Source organism: Tigriopus californicus, chromosome 3 (assembly GCF_007210705.1).
Source record: "Tigriopus californicus strain San Diego chromosome 3, Tcal_SD_v2.1, whole genome shotgun sequence".
In the NCBI taxonomy this organism is placed as follows: Eukaryota; Metazoa; Arthropoda; class Copepoda; order Harpacticoida; family Harpacticidae; genus Tigriopus; species Tigriopus californicus.
The window spans coordinates 4,561,505-4,579,704 of NC_081442.1; the positions used below are offsets into that span (position 1 = coordinate 4,561,505).

General features: G+C 45.3%; 1 protein-coding gene across 2 annotated transcripts in view; it reads right to left on the reverse strand.

Annotated features, from left to right (window-relative positions):
- LOC131878415 (protein tramtrack, alpha isoform-like) overlaps positions 1 to 17,918 on the reverse strand; it is a 53,030-nt gene extending 35,112 nt beyond the window's left edge. The window contains exon 1 of one of the 2 annotated variants that reach the window (XM_059224383.1): positions 16,420 to 17,918. In XM_059224383.1, the coding sequence (XP_059080366.1) occupies positions 16,420 to 16,835 (416 nt within the window). In that variant the 5' untranslated portion in view covers positions 16,836 to 17,918. Of the gene's footprint in view, positions 1 to 10,194; positions 11,203 to 16,419 lie in introns of those variants that run through there. The other variant, XM_059224384.1, reaches the window with a different exon arrangement.
- Positions 17,919 to 18,200: the final 282 nt, after the last annotated feature.

The window sequence follows — 18,200 nt, forward strand, 5'->3', positions numbered from 1 at the left end:
TGTTAAACAAAATGTTTGCATCCCTTTTGCCAATCTGGGGCAAAGTTGCGAATTGTGAATCTCAACCTTCCAAATCGACTAATGGTCTTAAAGACTATAGAATTAAGAGAGAGTATGAATTTTGTTTCCACTTAATGGAAATGCAGACTCTACGTCATGTCTGAAACATTTTGGGCCATATCGAGTACTGTACGTGCTGAACGGGGAGGGAGCAAAATAAGAAACGAGTTATCGGTCGGGAGAGGGACCGAGCGAAAAGTCAGATCTCGATTTTTTTTTCTTCCACTGGATCGAGGATACAACAAGAGAAAAACTTGGTCCACTGCCAAATTCGGGTCCAACTTTGCGCGGAAGCGAATATCTCAACCTGGATATCAGACTCAGGACAAGAGGCGGTGAAATAAAGACGTCAAAACATCGACATGAGGAGCGTGTTTCCTCTTCCAAAGGACAAATCCGATACTCTATGCCCATGGAGCGCTTTTCTTGTACATATTTGTGTGGCCAACGTGCTAGTGAGAAATTCTTGTTTCCTCGAGAATTAAGCATCGATCGAGGTCGAGATTTTTTGGGACCGGAAAAAAGGCTAAAAAGAATCATTTATCAAAAAGTCAAAGACAGTGGACAAATACGCGTGTCGTCGTCTTGAGTCGCTCCGACTCGGACTCAAAGCGCTTAACAGAGTACTTGGTTTCTTATCCATATTGTCGTGTTCAAATCCAACAAGGTTGCAAAAATAGAGATAAGACTAATGCATAAGCCACTCAAATTCTCAATTTGGGAAGAGATAACAGGCGCGCTCTAGGATATTCAATGTCAGCAAGCAAGCCTCGAAGGACGATTCGCTTACAAGAAGGTTTCAATGATGAGAACTAATCTCATGGGTCATTTGTATCTCCAGCAGTCAGACGACTTCAATCAACAGAGGTCGATTACACACACAGGAGCGCTTCTCCTCTCCTTACGTACTTTCTCAACTCAACTACCAGTTCAGAACTCACTTATGCACTTTTCACCCTCCAACAAACTACAAACGATTTCGCTGCCTGTCGGCAAGTCGGGAATTGAAAATTCACTCAATTCGTCTCGTTAGAAACAGCCATGGACTCCTTAATTAGACGGGTGGAGGTCGGGTATCACACTTGTGCATTTTCGCTCGTCTCCATACCGAAGAGGTGTCCGTTCCAGTAAATGATGATGATGATGATGATGAAGAAGAAGAAGACTGCCTTGCTCCACACTAGTACATGCCGCATGCACCTTCTCACGAGAAACGAGTTCATTGCACATATTCGGTCTTGTACTGTGTGCATATGAACATGACCTTCCTCGTTTTGTGGTGTGCATTGAACTTGGCTTAGAAAAAATGGCCGTTTACTTCGAGCTGCTTGGAAGTGTTTGAAGTGATTACTGGTCATCATTTGATCAATTAGGAATGGTACTCAAGCTTTCAAGAGAATTGGAAAGAACTAGATCGCGATCGCTTCGGACGTCGGTCATCCAGTCAGTCAGTTAGCCGTCGCTTTTTTTCTCATTTCAACCCACCCCAATGGTCGCTCTGCACTGTCAATCATATTGCAATTGAAGTGAAGACGAACTTACGCTCGAATGTCCAAACGTTCACTTTTCCCCTAACCAAGAGTATTGCACCCAAAACCACTGATCAAATTTTTCCTCACCCCAGAACGATTCCATGGAGCTGGACTATCGTATGTGCTAAACACGAGCAAGGGAAAAAGGACTTTCAACAGTGACTAATCCAATGAGAACAAAGTGCAAGTGATTGGGCCTGGCCTGTTACTGCTCTTTCAATCGTTGGAACTCATATCGGAGGGTTTCATGAGGATCAGCTGTCTCGTTTTGAGCAGGGAGGTTTTTTTTCGTCTTTTTGTTCTGATATTTTTGACAGATTGTCGATATCAATTTTTTAGACGAGCTAAATGGTTCAAACCGCTCTTCCCCCTCTCCCCCTTCCCTAAAAAATCAACTAAAAATTTCAAGTGGAAAACCAAGTGATCCCATTCAATTCCTACCTTACCGTCAACTGTACTGCCCTCTTCCTCTTCCCCCCCCCCAAAAAAAAAAAAAAAATTGCCATAATCTCTCTTGTGCAATATTTTGGTGCTTCTCCTTTTGGTTTGCCTTTACTCTCTATGTACTGTTGTAGACATACTGTACATGTACAGGAGTGATCGTACGTTCAGTACTGGACGTGTCTGTGAGTGTCTGTGTGTGAAGTATGAAACCCATGAAATGGTTGATTGGCTCGGCCATGTCCACATGAAATTGAAGCCTTTGGCTGAATCGATTCTTTCTAGTCGTCTTCCTGCTTTCAAACTGATTTGACAAATATGATTTTTCACTGATGGACCCAAATGTTGTACAATACTACTCTTATTTTGATTGTTGTCCCTGCTCCACCGTCCGTCCCACTGTGAACCACTTTGCACGGCTGCATTACAAACGGAAAAAGAAGTTAGTTATCAGGGGCGAATCAACGAGAAAAAGAAATGATTCATGTTCTTGCAATGTCACTCATTTCACTCCAAGCAGGAACGAGGGACAAATCAGTCCCATGAGGGGACGCCTGCACACAATACATTAGGCCATCCGAAAGTGCATGCACCTATACGTACAAAATCGGCCGGACGAAGAAAGCTGCCGCTGACGTTCCAAACTAAGGCTAATTATGACTATTATTCTGCTTGCGTTTATGCACACTTGTGCGTTGTTAAAGCTTCTGACATTGCCACATTTACAATAACTAAATGCAAAAGTGAACAGAATTTGGGAAATCATTAATCATCCACCTTCAAAGACTTCTTATCGTTTCCCAAAACTCGATGATCCGATCCAATCGCTGACAACGATTCTACATATCAGTAGGTACTCGTACTTCAGCCAGTTGCCGATTCTTGAATTATACATACCCAGTCACCTTTATGCACTCTCCGATTAGTTCCCGGAGCAAGAGAGAACGAGAAATTGTATGTGTGTGGTGGTCAAATGTGTGTGACCCACCACAACGAATCGATCTGACTCATTTAGTATTTAAATTGCGGCCTTGTAGCCAGTTTCGCTCAATTAAGAGACACCTCACTCGTGACAGTTGAGCTCTGCTTCTTTCTAGGACATTGGTCATTGAATCGGGATATTATATTGAGATACTGATCATGCAATGAATACAGCTGCACGATCTGCTTGGACGAGGCAAATAACGGGAAAAGTGAGTAAACATGCCGCGAGAAGAAAATCAAATGTGTTACTATTGTTTTTACTCCTCAGCCAAGAAAACGGCACAGAGGTGCTCAGGGATGATCAATCGGGGAATGCAATATGTTGTGGTTATTGCATGAGCTAGGGGAAAAGATCCGAAATCCAATTTCGCCCATTTCACGACTTCTGCATGCACTTCATCCTCCCGAAAATTGGATTTCACGTTTCAGTGTTCCCACTTCCGAGGATGACCTACTCTCTAAGTCCTTGTCTTTGAAATCCGGTTCTCAATGCTGCTACATATTTGCTCTAGGCCACAATTTTCGATTTTCAAAGACTTCAAACACACTCGATTCTCCAAACATTCCAACGGCAACCCTGAGCAGAGTCAGAGGATTTCGATTTCACGAAATATCTGGTGTTGGCCAAGATGGATCGAGGGCTCGCAAAAACCGTCACATTTAATTATCCTGTCAACTTTCCTGTAGAGATGTTTGTCCATCCAGAGATCGCTTCACAGTATGTATTACCATGGTTTCTTAGTCTTCCATTTGAATTGGATTCGGACACAAAGCGGGAAGTTCGCGGTTTTCTTCGCAATCACTGAGGGAAAATCTGAATGAGCGAAGATCGCCGATTGAAAGAAGGAGGGCAAAGAGGGAGGGAGGAAGGGGGGGGGCGGATTTGACCACGAATTCAATATGGAATTCGGATTAGAAAACTACTTTGCTTGGCCAGACATGATTCCCAGATGAAGATCGCGGTAACAAGGTAATAACTTGTGTGTGTGTGTATCTCTCTCTCTGTCTCTACCTCCAGTATGCTGTAATGTTCCGTGTCTTGTTAGTGGAGGAAATCGTTTTATTGGCGACATATTGGGCAAAAAATGCACACCTCTCCACTTCAGGACGAGTCTCGAGGCTCATGAACTGACGATATTGAGATGGATTGGGGCAAAAACGATGTCCGGTTGTTCAATAAGATACACGTGAATATTTCGAGACAACACTCATAGTAAGTGTTACTATGTGCATTGCAGTTAACCATTCACCTCAGATCACACGGAGGCTTGGAGAATAATCTAGTCAGATTAAGGACTGGAATACCCGCAAGACAGGGCCCATTTCTCAAGTACCCGTGGAGGTTAATTCCCTGGAATTTGGGCGATTTTCAAACAACTATTTCGAGAATGGCAAAAGCCCCTTCAAATAGGTTGTCGATTCAATCTCAACGACCGTCATGAAAGACGCATAAACCAAAGTGCCGATATAAGCACGACACTCCAACCAGACCCGTTCGAGCATATGAGGTTTTCAACATTGACTAATTATTTGGTTGCTCTTTAATGAGATCCAAGTTTTAGCTTCAGTGCCAGCCAGTGACTAGTCGACAGTTTCCTTGATGAATATGATAGCTGTTTCATAATGATTTTTCTGCCAAATGAGTGGTGGTTCTAATTGCCTTGTTGTTGACGGTTTTGCGTTTCCATTTTTTTTTCTTCTCAGCCAGCAATTTCTCCTCCTTGTCAAGTACATGCAACATGCATGCCAACCAACTACAGTAGCACCTCTGCCCGCACTCACTAACTACTGTAGGTACACCTTGGTTCTCGTTGTTCGATGTTCATCGTCGTGGTTTGGGCCAATACTTCATCTTTCCAACTCATTGACTCCCGTTCACATCAAATGCAACAGACTTTAGTAGGATGTAGTAGGTATAAGGTAGTAAGTACAGCACTGTACATGCGTGTATACCCTATATACTATGTGTACATGTATACTAAGACTCGGCCTTCATTCTCACTCCACAGATTCCCGTTGGGGGAAGAGCGGATTGGAATGGAGTACAATGAGTGAGTGAGTGAGTGCATGCATATGACGTGAACATCAGAACGTCAAGTTAATATGCCTTGATGAGTTGCTGGCTAGCACATCTTGGTCGGTCTTGGTCCTCTTGGACGAGGCGTTTTGTCCAAACTTTGTTCATTCTGCATACAAGAATGCTGGGCTGAGAACTTTCAAGTGCAGAGGGGCTAAATGAATGTCGTCTTGAATATGCCACGGTGGTCGGTGGAGCAAGGATGGTTTATTGAAGTGGCCAAAACCGCAGTAATTACTCAGCTCCTACCACACATGAGCGAATGGATTTTGCCAGCTCGAGCTGACTGCTTCGCCACTTTATCTGTTGAGTGAATCTTTTCATTTGCTCAAGGCAGACCCGAGCACATGCAAGGAACTTCTCTGCGTATATAAAACCATATTGGAATTGATGGTTCTGGTTTGCGACGAAAAAGTGGAGCCTTTTTGAGGCTGAAACATCTGTGTGAATTTAGTTCATGATTTGGATGGTGGCAATTGTGGATGAAAACTCGAATAAGGGGCAAAAATCAGGCTGTTCAAGCGAAAACATGTGAGCAACTCTGAGTCACGAAGCCCGACTCTCAGGTGAATTAATCACATTTTAATTATCACCGCAAAAGATGGCAGAGAAAATATAAAAAAGGTAAATATGACGACGTTGCCCGTGGGACAAAAGAGAAAGAGAAGCTATTTGTGAGCAGAGCCAAATGAAAAATGATGCAAATTTGCATTTCTTAATGATGTTGTGGCCAAGGAAAAAGATACTTCGGAAACAAGCCTCAGCCAAGAGATCTCATTCCACTCTTTCTTTTGTGGTCATTTTCCTCCCTCTTTCAATCATATGATATGAGAGTCTGCTCAACAGCTGATTTGGCGAGCAAACCCAACAACGTCTCGCCTTTTTCCTCTCTCTGCTTTGCGCAAGCCTTGCGCAAACTTTGCGCAGTTTGGCCAGCGCCAGCTGCGAAATGCAAGCGAACTCTTTGAGACGAGTCAGATTGCAAGCCGTCTCCCGAAAAAGGGTTTCCTGGCGCTCACTCGCTGGTCTAGTTTTTGCTTACTCGCCTCACGCAATTTTGACGTCACGAATGCAGAAAATGGGATTCCCTGGCCGATTGCAACGAACCAAACCTCAGACTGCTGTTGAGATTGGCGCGTTGAGCAGCGCAGGGTTGCTGAACGAAACACAATTGCTTACAGACGCTAAATGGAGAGAAACAGAAGCCTTGCATTTATTCATAAGATGGAATAATTATTGCTCAGGATCACGTTTATGTGGCTTCAAATTAGCTAATGTTGCTATCCATAGTGTGTGCACTTTACAGCTTTCCGCCATGTTCATAGGCTTTTTTCCGGATTCAAAACCAAGTCAATGTGTTAGATTGAGATGAAGTATTGCCCTCTTCGCACTCCCCATCATTCCGTTTGATAAACAATGGGAGCTTCCACGTCTCTGATGTGTTGATTGGTTTTGCTAAATTTGATGGAAGTCTCATTCATCATTCTTAAAGTCAGCTGGCGAGTCTACGCGTTTTTTACATTCAGCCCATATTATATACGAACTCCGCTAGCCTCCAGGTACCCAACCAATGGGGAAGTGGTGCTCTCATTACAAATCATCAGGTTGGCTAAAAAATGAACCATTTCCATATTTTGCCCATCTGCCGACGAGGCTCCTTAATTGCGGCAATTCCGCCAAGAAATCGGCCCCACTGTCAAATCACCGAGCTCGAAAAGTAAGTGATCCATAAAGACTAGACCCAAATAGACCTATTATGGTGCTACCTACTCCTCTACTTCGAGCTTGCATTAACGGCCATCGACAAAAGGGATGCCTTCAAGAATTGCCCAAGTCAGACAAATCAGTCGACCGTTTTCCACTCAATTTTGGGCATCATAACAAGGCCTAGGGCGAGTATCTTTCCCAAGCTGATTTGATGATGGCTTGTTCGAACGGTTCTACCACTCCAATGTAAATCAATGAGTGGGGTTCCAAATTTGCCATTATGAGTATGGCCCTATCATTAGACGAATGATGGAAGACACGCCGATTTTGCCAATCCCGGAGCCTTGATGATCTGCGACTCAATGGGCAATGAGGTCATTTCTGTCAGTTTCAAACGACTGAGGGACAAAAGCTGTTGAAAACGAAACGTTTCCCGGCCTTCCCAATCATTTGAGGCCTGCAAAAACGCCAGGCCTGGAATGTAAAACCCTTGATTTCTAACTGCTATAAAAAGGCCGAGACAAAGAGAGGCGTGTATGTGTATGAGTGTTTGTAATCTCACGGGTAAACAAAAAAGCTTACAAAAGACGCCTTCGACTGTTTCTTCTTCTTCTTCTTCTTCCGCTCTAGCTTGTCAAAAGACATTTATGTACGTATATGAAAATGGGGCCAAAAAACGGTGAGATGTATTTTTCCCTCTCAGCAGCGAAAAACGCTGCAGAACATATTTCATTGACGGGAGAAACTTCACGTCTCGTTTTAGAGCAACGACAATGAGTTCCGACAGTCTGCTTAATCAATGATATATGGATGGAAAGGGAGAGAAAGAGAGATATTTAGGGGCCCATTAAAAGCATGCATACACCAGGTTCCTTTTTTTATCATGAGTGATGGGAACCCAAGTGAGTGTGTGAACATGGTGCAGATTTTTCCTCAATAGGAGCACCTAAACCCCTCATTCCTCCTCAATCTCCTATGGACAGAGTGGTTTTTCAAATCGAATGACGTTCAACATTTCTATTTCGCTCTGCTTCCTCAAAGAAAGAAGAAGAAAAAATGTTTGCAAAGCTCGAAGGTCGATGATGGTCGGGAGACGCGATTGGTTTTGGTTTCGAGCCCAGATGAATTTTGTCGTGATTCCGAGATAGAAATGACATATTTGACATTCGTCAACCCCAACAACATTGTGGAAGACGGCCATCAAAACTCGATTTCGCTCGATAAAATTGTCATCGCCCTAACCTTGAATATCTACGACCATTTTGCTCATTCCAGAAATATCATTTTTTAGGCAGGGAAGGAAGGTAGACTGCCTGACTGACTATTCTCTCTACGGACTTACGAGTTCGATAGCGTCGTCAATTTATAACTATAAAGCTCTATAAAGCTCGGCCCGGGCACACGGGGATCGGTTTGAGGATTTTGATTGATTGATCAAAATATTCAACATTCCCCTCTTGATCCATCCATCGCACCCTCAAACTGCCTTTCTGAATGGAGACTACTCGTTCGTTCAGCATCCTTACATACTACATACAGTAAAGCCTGGCTGGATACTCACACACTAGAGCACTTCAATTTTGAATGCACCCAAACTTTGCTCGAACAAAGACGACACACACACAACACAACACAACACACTCACACACAGACACGCACAGATCGAAACGAAACAGTCAGAAGCAGCTGATTTGCAATATGTGCATAATTTCCCAATGGATCCTTCCAAGTTCGTGCCTGGGCATTGGATTATGCGCTAAATTCTCCATCAAACAATGCTCTGCAGCCCAGGCTTTATTTTTCACAATAGGATTTTGTCAACCGACAACCGACATCATCGAAGTTCATGATTTCGAATATCGCCCGATGAAAGCTACTGGAGCTCTTCAGGCTTGGGAAACCGATGATCAATTGCTCAGTGGCTCAAAACAGACTCGACCGACCGACCGACCCGGACCTTCGTTTCCCGGCTTTCGTTGGCTCAATTTGGAAGCCATCTTAATAAATGAATCCCAGTGGACTTTGAGGCTATCAAAAAGCCAATATCCAGCAAGCTTGATCATGACCTAGTGGCCTTTCTCCCCCTTTCAATAATAATACGATCGGGCAGAACGACAGCCCTCTCGTTCTGTAATCTGTCAGAAAATATCCCTCGTTGGATCTTGGGGGCAGACAGGAAAATGGTGGCTCGAATTTGAGGCCAAGACTCGGAGGAGCAGAAGCGTTGAACGAGAAAGAACCCGAGTTGGGGGGGGATGTTGCATAAGACTGTCTGGGCTGGCAAGTCAAATTTATTCTTTGTTTATATAGAGGGTGGAAAAAATTGGAAAATGCCCGGGGTTTGTGCGACGAAGAGAGTCATCGAAAGTTCAAGCTTACCCATTGGCCGAAAGGCCGATCCGACTTTCAGCCGAGTAAATGTCAAAAGAATCCCAAGTCCGAACCGGGGATTGATGGGCAAATCAAGACTCTATTTGCAAGGCCTCCAAGGGAGAACATGCTAGGAAACGTGTGAGCTGGCAACCTCAATTTCGATATGGCATGCAGACAGCAATATGCGTATGTACGAGTAGTTTATGCGTGTGTGTGTGTGTGTGGGTGTGGGTGGGTGAGTGAAAGAAGGACATGTGGGAACGAGAGAGTGACTATTTTGTTTTATTGCGCGTGAGAGCTGGTGGTGGCGTTGGTTTTGTTGGTGTTGTTGTTCCAGGATTTGTCGAGCTTTGGGTAGTAAGTGGGGCAGACACCCTTTTGCTTCGCCGTTATCCTTCCCCATTTTCCCCTTCTTTTTCTTCTTCTGCCTGTTCCTCCGTCTCCTTCTATGTGTGTAGCTCTCCACTCGTTCCTTCTACAAAAGTGTGTTGTTGGTGTATGTGCCCACCCACACCACTGTACGCTGCGCATTGCATTCTAGCCTTCATTCCCTTCTTTCTACTCTTTCTGAACAAGCGCACAGAGTTGGCCTTGAAGGCTTCGTCTGCGAAACTCTTCTTCTTCTCCCTCTCCTTCTTGGTGTACATGTACTGATCTCGTTCCTGAATGAGCAAATGCTCACAATGTGTATGTGAGTGTATCGACTTGGTCTGATAAAAAGAGAGAAGTAGATGGAGGAGGATATGGGTGCACAAAACAGAATTGGGAATTGTGTGCCTACATAGAGTGTTGTTCATTGTACAAAATTGAGCAAATGCAAACAGCAGCCTTCGTCAACACTTGAATCGGAGCAGAATCTCCTCTCCACCTTCTCCCTCTCTCTATCTCTCTCATTCTTTCCCTCACTCTCACTCTCTCTCTCTCTCTCTTTCTCTCTCTCTCTCTCTTTCTCTCTTTCTCTCTCTCAGGGGTTTGTCAACCGAGTACCGAGTTCCCCGTTAAATGATTGAACACACTTACTTTGAGATGTGATTCCAGATCAAGGGCCACATGTTTAGCGGCACATTATTCAGCGGGTGCCCGGGCGGCATCGAGGTTGGGATGCTCGTCGGAGGCATGTGCTGATTGGGCGGGGGCCCACCACTGTGCAAATGGGACATGCCACCATTGGCATTGGCCACAGCTGCCGCCGCTGCGGCATGCTGGAGACCCGGTAAGAATGGGTGATGATGCGGGTTGAGTCCCAACATGTTGTGATGCGACAAATGGGACCTGGGCGGGGGTGGGAAAGGCGGTGGGGGTAAGAAGGTAGACTTCAAATCACTCGGGTAGGTGGTAATGGGCATTCAGTCTGTCTGATGTCGCTTATTCACAAAAAAATCTAAACAGGACCACGTTGGGTATGACCTGTGGCAGGAAACATGTTCACCCTTCGAGATGCTCTTATCAAGTCCAGCTTTGGCCAGCTTTGCCAATACACTACTGCCTTCTTCCTTCTTCACTTGGTCGTCGGTCGTCCTTCCTTGCCTTCTTCCTTTTTGCTTGTCTTTGCGGAAAAAAAGAGTTTCTTGTTTTCTACGTTCTCCGCCTCGTCGTCTCGTTCGTGTTCGAGTTGCGTTGATCCCGTGGGGTGCGTCCTTTTTTGGCCGTGGGTTCGTGCCTATTGGCCTTCGCGGTGGTAACCCAAGGGACACACACACAGCAGAGCGACTCACTGACTCACTCACTCGCAACGAGTACCACTCCTCTTCGGGTTGAAGGCTCTTTCCCTCTTGTGCAAAGGCCTCGTTCCCAAGGCCAAGAATGGCAAGAGCAACGCCGTAACAAGGCCTCGAATTGGCGGTGGTGGTCTTTCACAACTTCCTCGTTGCAAGGAAGGGTTATGCGAGAAAGCACCACTACTTGCAAGCACCACTGCAAGAAAGGCCTATTGCAATGTGTTTGGAACTCCTTCGATGGTGGGGAACGGGGGAACAAGACAAAGTAAAGGCCGCTCTCCAATGCGATAGTAGTTCTGCAAGGCCAAAAGGCTTAGTGCCCTTCGGTTCCTATTTCCTAGTCGGCACGAAAGCAAACTAAGAACAGCAATGATGATGATGATGATGACGGCGACGATGACGATGGCTCTGGTCCTTGTTGAACGGAGGAGCGACGTAACACTGAACTTGCACACAAGTCTTGATGGAAGCTTGACATTGGAACAAGAACTGACCTTAAGGGATCAATCTTGGCCACGGTCTCCCACGATCTTGCCCTCGAAATGCTGGGGATGAAAAGGAAAGATTGTCGATCTTGTGTCCCGTCCAATGGAACACCGGATGGGATTAGCAAACTGTCCTCCAAAAGTGAGTGGATTCTTCAACACAAGAGCACACGCATATAAACTCTTCCTGGATGAGCAGCCTCAAAGTCTGAGCAATTTTTTCGAAACTTTTGGCGATCTAATCGAAAGTCAAGAAATCACACAAGTCCACAGGTGAAATATGAACAAGTCCAAAGATCAAACCTTTCCTCAATTCTGATGATCGAGAGTGCATGTCTTGAGAAGGAGAGCTCCACGAGGAATCTGTCACTTGCACTGAGCTTTTTGCGACTCGTCGGTGAAGAGGTTGATCGACTGACTAGTAGTCCTCATCTACAGCGAGGAGTTGTTCGACTACAACTAGTAGGGGTAAGCAAGAGCCCGGAGACCTACGACCGAAGGTACTGCTACTTAGACTTGCATATCAAATGCTGCTGAACTGAGTGAATTCGCTCTTAGCCACCGACTCCTCTCTCACTCTATTCCGTACTGTAGTCGTTCAAAGCATGCCGTTCTCTTCTTCTATATTCAGTGAAAGAGGAAGCTTTTTTACTCGCATTAGGCCCGTCTCCCAGGGCCGAAAAACCTCGTAAAAAGTGACGGGTTGCGATCATTCCTATCTCTCCCTCGCTGAACTTGCATTAGACACATCAGGGGGAGAGGGGAAGAAGAGAGAGAAGGTGTGTGGAACTCGGGATGATGCGCCCAGCTCGCTCCGTGCATACGTTCGTGTAAAATAGAGAGAAAAGAGTGCGAGCCTCCGAGCTCGAAACTGCAATCGGAACCCCCGTAAAATTCTCTCCATTCCCCGGGACCCACGGGCATTCCCCGTGGAGAGAGACCGTCTAGCACATTCGCGAGCGAGAGTGCGCAACTCCCGACGAAATGCAACCTGCCTCCATCCATCCATCCGTTCATGTATCCTTCATGAAGGCCAGCTAAGCAAAAAAGGGGCAATCGAGCGCGCCCGCCTTATTCCTCCTCAAGACTTAGTCAGAAAGCCGGCCCAATCAAATAGATGACATTGCCGGCGCGCCAGTTTTTTGTGCCGAAATGCGCAGACGCAAGTACACATGGAGTACTACCGCAAGTACTCCTGAGAGCAGTGCGAGTGTACATGCAACTGCGCTCACGAATGCATGTGAAGAAGAGGGCCTAAACGGGTTACATTCGCCAGTTCGCCGGCGGATAGAAGGATGTACGACCCAAGGAAGCAACGAAGGGAACGAGGAAGCCGGAGGTGGACCACTGAAGATGGTGGTGTTGGCGTCGGTGGAGGACCGCTCATGTTCGGCTTGTTCCTCGATGATGATAATCATGATGATGATGAAGACAACGATGGTGGTGGCGGTGATGGTGGTGGTAGCAATTTTCTTTCTCATCGAGGACTACTCGACCACCACGACACATTTTTCGAAGGGGATTTTTTTTTAACGATGCAACTTCAACGTTTCTGGTCATAGGCGAGCGTCCCTCTTTCTCTCTCCTTTTCTCTGTCTCCGTTTCTCCGTCATACTACTTACTCTCCCTCTGAAGTTGGCTCTCTTTCGCCCTTGAATGGTTTAGGTCTGGCTGTGGAAACTCCGTCCAAAGACGGCTCAAATAAAATGGAGGAAAGAAATCTCAAGAGAATGATGCACAAGGGGATTGGAGTCGCGAAGGACAAGCTTTCTTGCATCGTGGGCATTACTTCAAAGCTGCCGTCAAGCATCCAAAGGACGACGAAATGAGAGTGCATACCAAAGCGGAATGGATTTAGCCACCCGCTAGCAAGGGGGCAGCCAAGGATCCTTACACTCACTTATGTGGGAAAGAGGACGAGCAGGCTCTTTCTTTGTGAAATGCAAGGGGGATTCAATCCCCCCTTCTTTCTCTCCATTTCTCTCCCATTCCCGACCCCTATGTTCCAAGTGCAAGTTTAGAAAAGCTGTTTCAAAGGCACGAGGGGTAGATTCGAGCGAACTAGGGAAAGGACACACACACACTCACTCACTCACTCACATAAAACTCCGCATGTGTGTATTTATGCAATGGACTGAAGACTTAGATACGTAGGGTATAACGGCAAGGTAGAGTGAACTTTAAATTGAGTCAATAGAGAGGGAAGAGGAGGAGGAGAAGGAGGAGGAGGGAAGGAAAGCTTGAACCAGTGGTTGTTGTGCAGAATTAGGAACATTGAGAGGAACTGACGAGATCCATATTGTGATGTGTGAATATTACATATTTTTGGAGGCTTCAGGGCTTCTGGCAAGAGCAATTTATGTGCCCACGTGAGAAAAAAATTAGCTGAAATAGGCTCTTAATTTGAACGACAGAAATGCGGAAACACTTGTATGCCCTTTACTGAGATTTTTTCCGTATCATCATCTTATTGTCCTTTAATTGCTTTGTTGATTCTCAGGTGTTCTTCTAGTACTTGCCTTGGTCATGACCAGGAGGGTCAAAATATCAGCGTCAATGAGGGTCCACTTGAACGTGTTATAAAAAACATCTGCACTCGCTATGCAAAGAAGATGATCAACCGTGACATATTGCTCTCCCACTGGAACTTGTTCCATTTCCAATTGTTCATAACAGCAGTTCAAATTTCCTAACGAACAATGCTCAATTACAGGGGCGTCCAAGGCGAAACCTCTTGAAGTCTCTGAAATACACTTCAAAGAGGCCAAAGAGGTCTTTCGTTCGATACCACTCCATCCTTTGGAGTAGTCTTGGAGTAAAAAAAACCTTACAATAGGCTCTTTTTATAATGAACACACTTGAGCGGGTGAATGCAGAAAGATCTTGAAAATGGTCTGCTTTTGAAGAAAAATGGTGCCAAGGGCCAGAAAGCTTTGTCAGCTTATTTTACAACAATTTCCCCATAAAACGTGATTGTGGGAGGGGAAAAAAGAAATCCCCCCGTTTTTTTCTGTCATCTCGTTGAATTATGGTCTTTGAGTGCAGCAGTATTGCAGCACAGCTAGATTACCCACCCATCCATCCGTCCATCCAGCTCAAAGAAATGACCATGCACTTATTACACTCGAATTGGAGTGTCACGAAATGTAAATGTTCATGTTTTATTATCCTACAATGTAGTACAATGCTCCATGTCAAACATATCCTCATCATTTGTCATCTTTCTCTGGTCTCTCAACCTCTCGATTTTGTAACGAAAATCCAATGGCCCCAAAATTTGGGTCAGAAAATGGGTTGCTCTAAATTGGACGAGTAGACTTGACAAGAAAATTGAACAATTAAACCCAGTTAATTGCTAACTTGGGTTTGGTTGACTTGCCAATTCGTTTGTTTAGGAGGCTGGTTTGGGTGGTCCCAAGAGTTCACAAATCGAGTGGTCCAAGGACAGAATTTGGCACAAGATTGGACTTGATAACATCTTGAACATTCTTTGCCGAACGTTTTCGAATATCTTGAACGAGCCATGCCACGGACAAGGTTTCTGGATCATGCCCAATTAGCATGCAAGTCAAGGGAAGCCATTCATTGACATTCGTTTCAGCTTAAAAGGCTTGAGCACGAACGACCCGACCATCACTCGAACCTAACCAAAGAGTTGCTATTGCATATGAACCAGCCTGAGCGTATGTTGAAGAATATTTCACTAAATAGCATCGCCCCGGCTTGCCTATCGGCAAACCACTTGTTCTGGTACTAGGTAACCTTGGTTTGGCTAAAAATGGCAGGCCCAACATTAGTGGCAAAAACGCTATATATCCCTTTCCGGGATGTGCTACACCATCGGAGTGGTCGAAATGACAGAAAAAAAGGTCCAAGTCCTTGAATTCGTTCTAGAAGAGCGATGTGGCCAATCAAGTTTGACTAATCGCAGGCGTCATTGTTACCCAAAGATTAAGCTTTCCAAGTGACCTGGTCTATTCGTTGGCTGACTAGTGATTCTGTGAGTCCCAGAGACCGACCTGGACCCTATTTCTGCTCCTGGATTGTACCTTTTCCATAGAACATTTAAAGGGTAAATTGAGATGAACTGCTTGCTTGCAGTTTGGGTTTTCCTTCGTTGGAAGAGTCGGCTGGAAGAAACACAGGGGACAGCTCTGCCTTGTTCAGTCTTCCTTCTTAAGTCCTGCGTGTTTAACTTGCAGTTACCGACAGCCCATAATTTACTAGTTGACAGAATAGGGATCCAATATTGACCATTCACTTGCATTGTCGGTTCAAACGCAGCCAAACCAAAGTGCTACTACCCCTTCGTGGAATGAAGTGGGAGGGTCGTCCGTCGCTCCTCAATTAATGGAAACGCTTTGTTTTCCTAGTCTCCAAACGGCTACCAATGCATTTTCGAAGCTACTTCAACCTACCTCGATATCGGGAACAAAATCGACGACACTCTAATGCCATCAACGATTTAGTCATTTTAGACCCCGAGGAACCAGGTATGACGCGACGAACGTGATTACGCACCCATTTGGGACTCGGTAATAAATTGTACTGTAGATGGAGTTGCAAAACCTTCAAGCCAATTGCCCATAATTGACTATGTTTTACGTGACAAGAGTTGCAAGGCAGTTTCAGTGCCGGAATGAGAAAATTAACGCAATCTGATCCAGCTGTTCTTAGTGGCTAGATGGAGGGAAGGATGGACGATGATGCCTCGTGGTGAATAAGTAGCAAGCCCACGTGTAATATTTATATGAGTATAAATAAACTGTTCGTTCTACTCTAACTATGAGACATTGTGGACTGCAAAATGACGGGATTCACCTTTTCAGGCACATCTGTCCGGTTCACAATCTTTCCACTTGGTCCCAGGGAACATTTGTCGAGCTAACAACGGACAATTGGACAAGTAAAGGTCACTTCAATCCCGGCCTTTTTCCTTAAGACACTACAATAGCATTGTGAAGAAGAAAGGTGCTCGCTCCCCTGGGTGAATTAACATTTCATGGCGGATCGAAGCCTATTGAAAGTGTTGGTAGTCCTACCTTGTGAGCATGGTCTGATAGTCCTCCCTGATGACATCCAGGTACATGTGGTCCACGGAGGGCTCGTCTTGAAAAACCGAGTCTGCATTCTCCAGAAGGTCAAAATTGGACGTATAAGGCACAGCACTGCTCGGGGAGCACTCTTTGAAGGAAACATCACTGTACGAATGGTGAGGAGGCTCTTTTTGGGAGCCTCGATTTCCGTGATTTAAGGGAGGAAAACAATCTTTGGAGGTTGATGGAGTTGGGTGGTAGTTTGGGTTGGGTGAGGGCGACCTGATGGTCTCCGCTAGAACATTTTGGACTGAATACTCTTGACATCGGGAACGGGAACGGGATTCAGGTGGAATCAATATGGTATCTTGGGAGATTCTCACTAGTCCCGGGGGAAAATCGGAAGATTCCGACCGAGACATTGAAACGGGCGTTGGAGGATTTAGCACGAAACGAATCAAATATGAAACACAATAATAACACTGCTTGAACACTTGATTAAAAATGGAACTGAATACACTTAAATAGGGGCAGACTTTTTCTCTCTCCTGCGCTCAGGATTGGAAGTTACATGATGATAATGATGATGACGTAGAGCAGGTGAACGATTAGCAAAAGAACTATCTGGATCTCGGTTCTTTGAATGCTTTCAAGATCTCCATGAGAATCTCAATGACAAATATTTGGTTGAAGCTTGGCAAAGTAATGATGAACACAACGATCCTCGAGGAGAGGCATGTAAAACTCACTAGTCTATTGCCAATTTGGTTCTGGCTTTGTGGTTTGATAGTGGTTGGTGGTGCTGTTGTTGCTGGTGGCGGTGGCCGTGGTGCTACCATCCCATGAAAGGTGGTGCTGGGTCTTCATTTTTACGATTTGGCAAATCCCTTTCAAATTTGGTGGAAGAGTTACGGATGAAAGCGGGCTGGAGGCAAGAGCCAAGAACCAAGGAAAAAAAAACGTCGCAAAAATGCTATAAAACTCCAACGAGGCGAGGGTCGAAACTTAGAGATAGGGGTGATGGTGTGGGGGCCGGTTTAGCCAACTTGCTTGCTTGCTTCTTTTCTTTGGCTGAATTGCTTGGTATATTGCCTTCGGAGATTCCTCGAGGGCTGTTGAAGCGAAATAGAGGTAAAATAGCACTAATTTGACGCCACAACTCTTCTGAACCTTACTCAGTCCTCACCCTTGCCTCCCTGCTGGTGACCAAATGGGAATACTTGGAAGCCCTGATTTCCCAATTTGGCCAAGAACATACTTTATTTCTTATACAACTTTTTTCCCTAGCCACCTCTAAGATCGCATGTCGTTATGGAACACTTTCACTTATTCTGAATATCACAGTTGGACTCGATTCACTTCACTTCACCCAGGAAGAGCTACATTCAGGCAACAGCCACATGAAGCCTCTTGTTTATTCATATGTGACTCTGATAACCCTTTTTACTCAACACAACGTTCTGAGTTTGTACACATACGAAGGTGCGTACTCTACTCTGGACTCCGTCTCCTCTGAGAACTGAGAACAAACTGCGCAAAATTTTGCACGAAGTTCGCAGTGCCGAGCGAGCACGTTGTTGCTGTGGTGTCCTCCAGCCACTTGCTGCCAGACACTCATTCCCTCACTCACTCACTCGCTCACCCACCAGAGCAAAGCATGTTCTCAGAATTTGGCAGGCTTGGAAGCAACTCCAGTTTGCAAGAAACTCCTCTCCGCGAATTCGGAGGCTGGCCTGAAAAGAACCCTTGGTCGAATGGCCTCAGGCCAAATCTGCAAATAAAGGGGG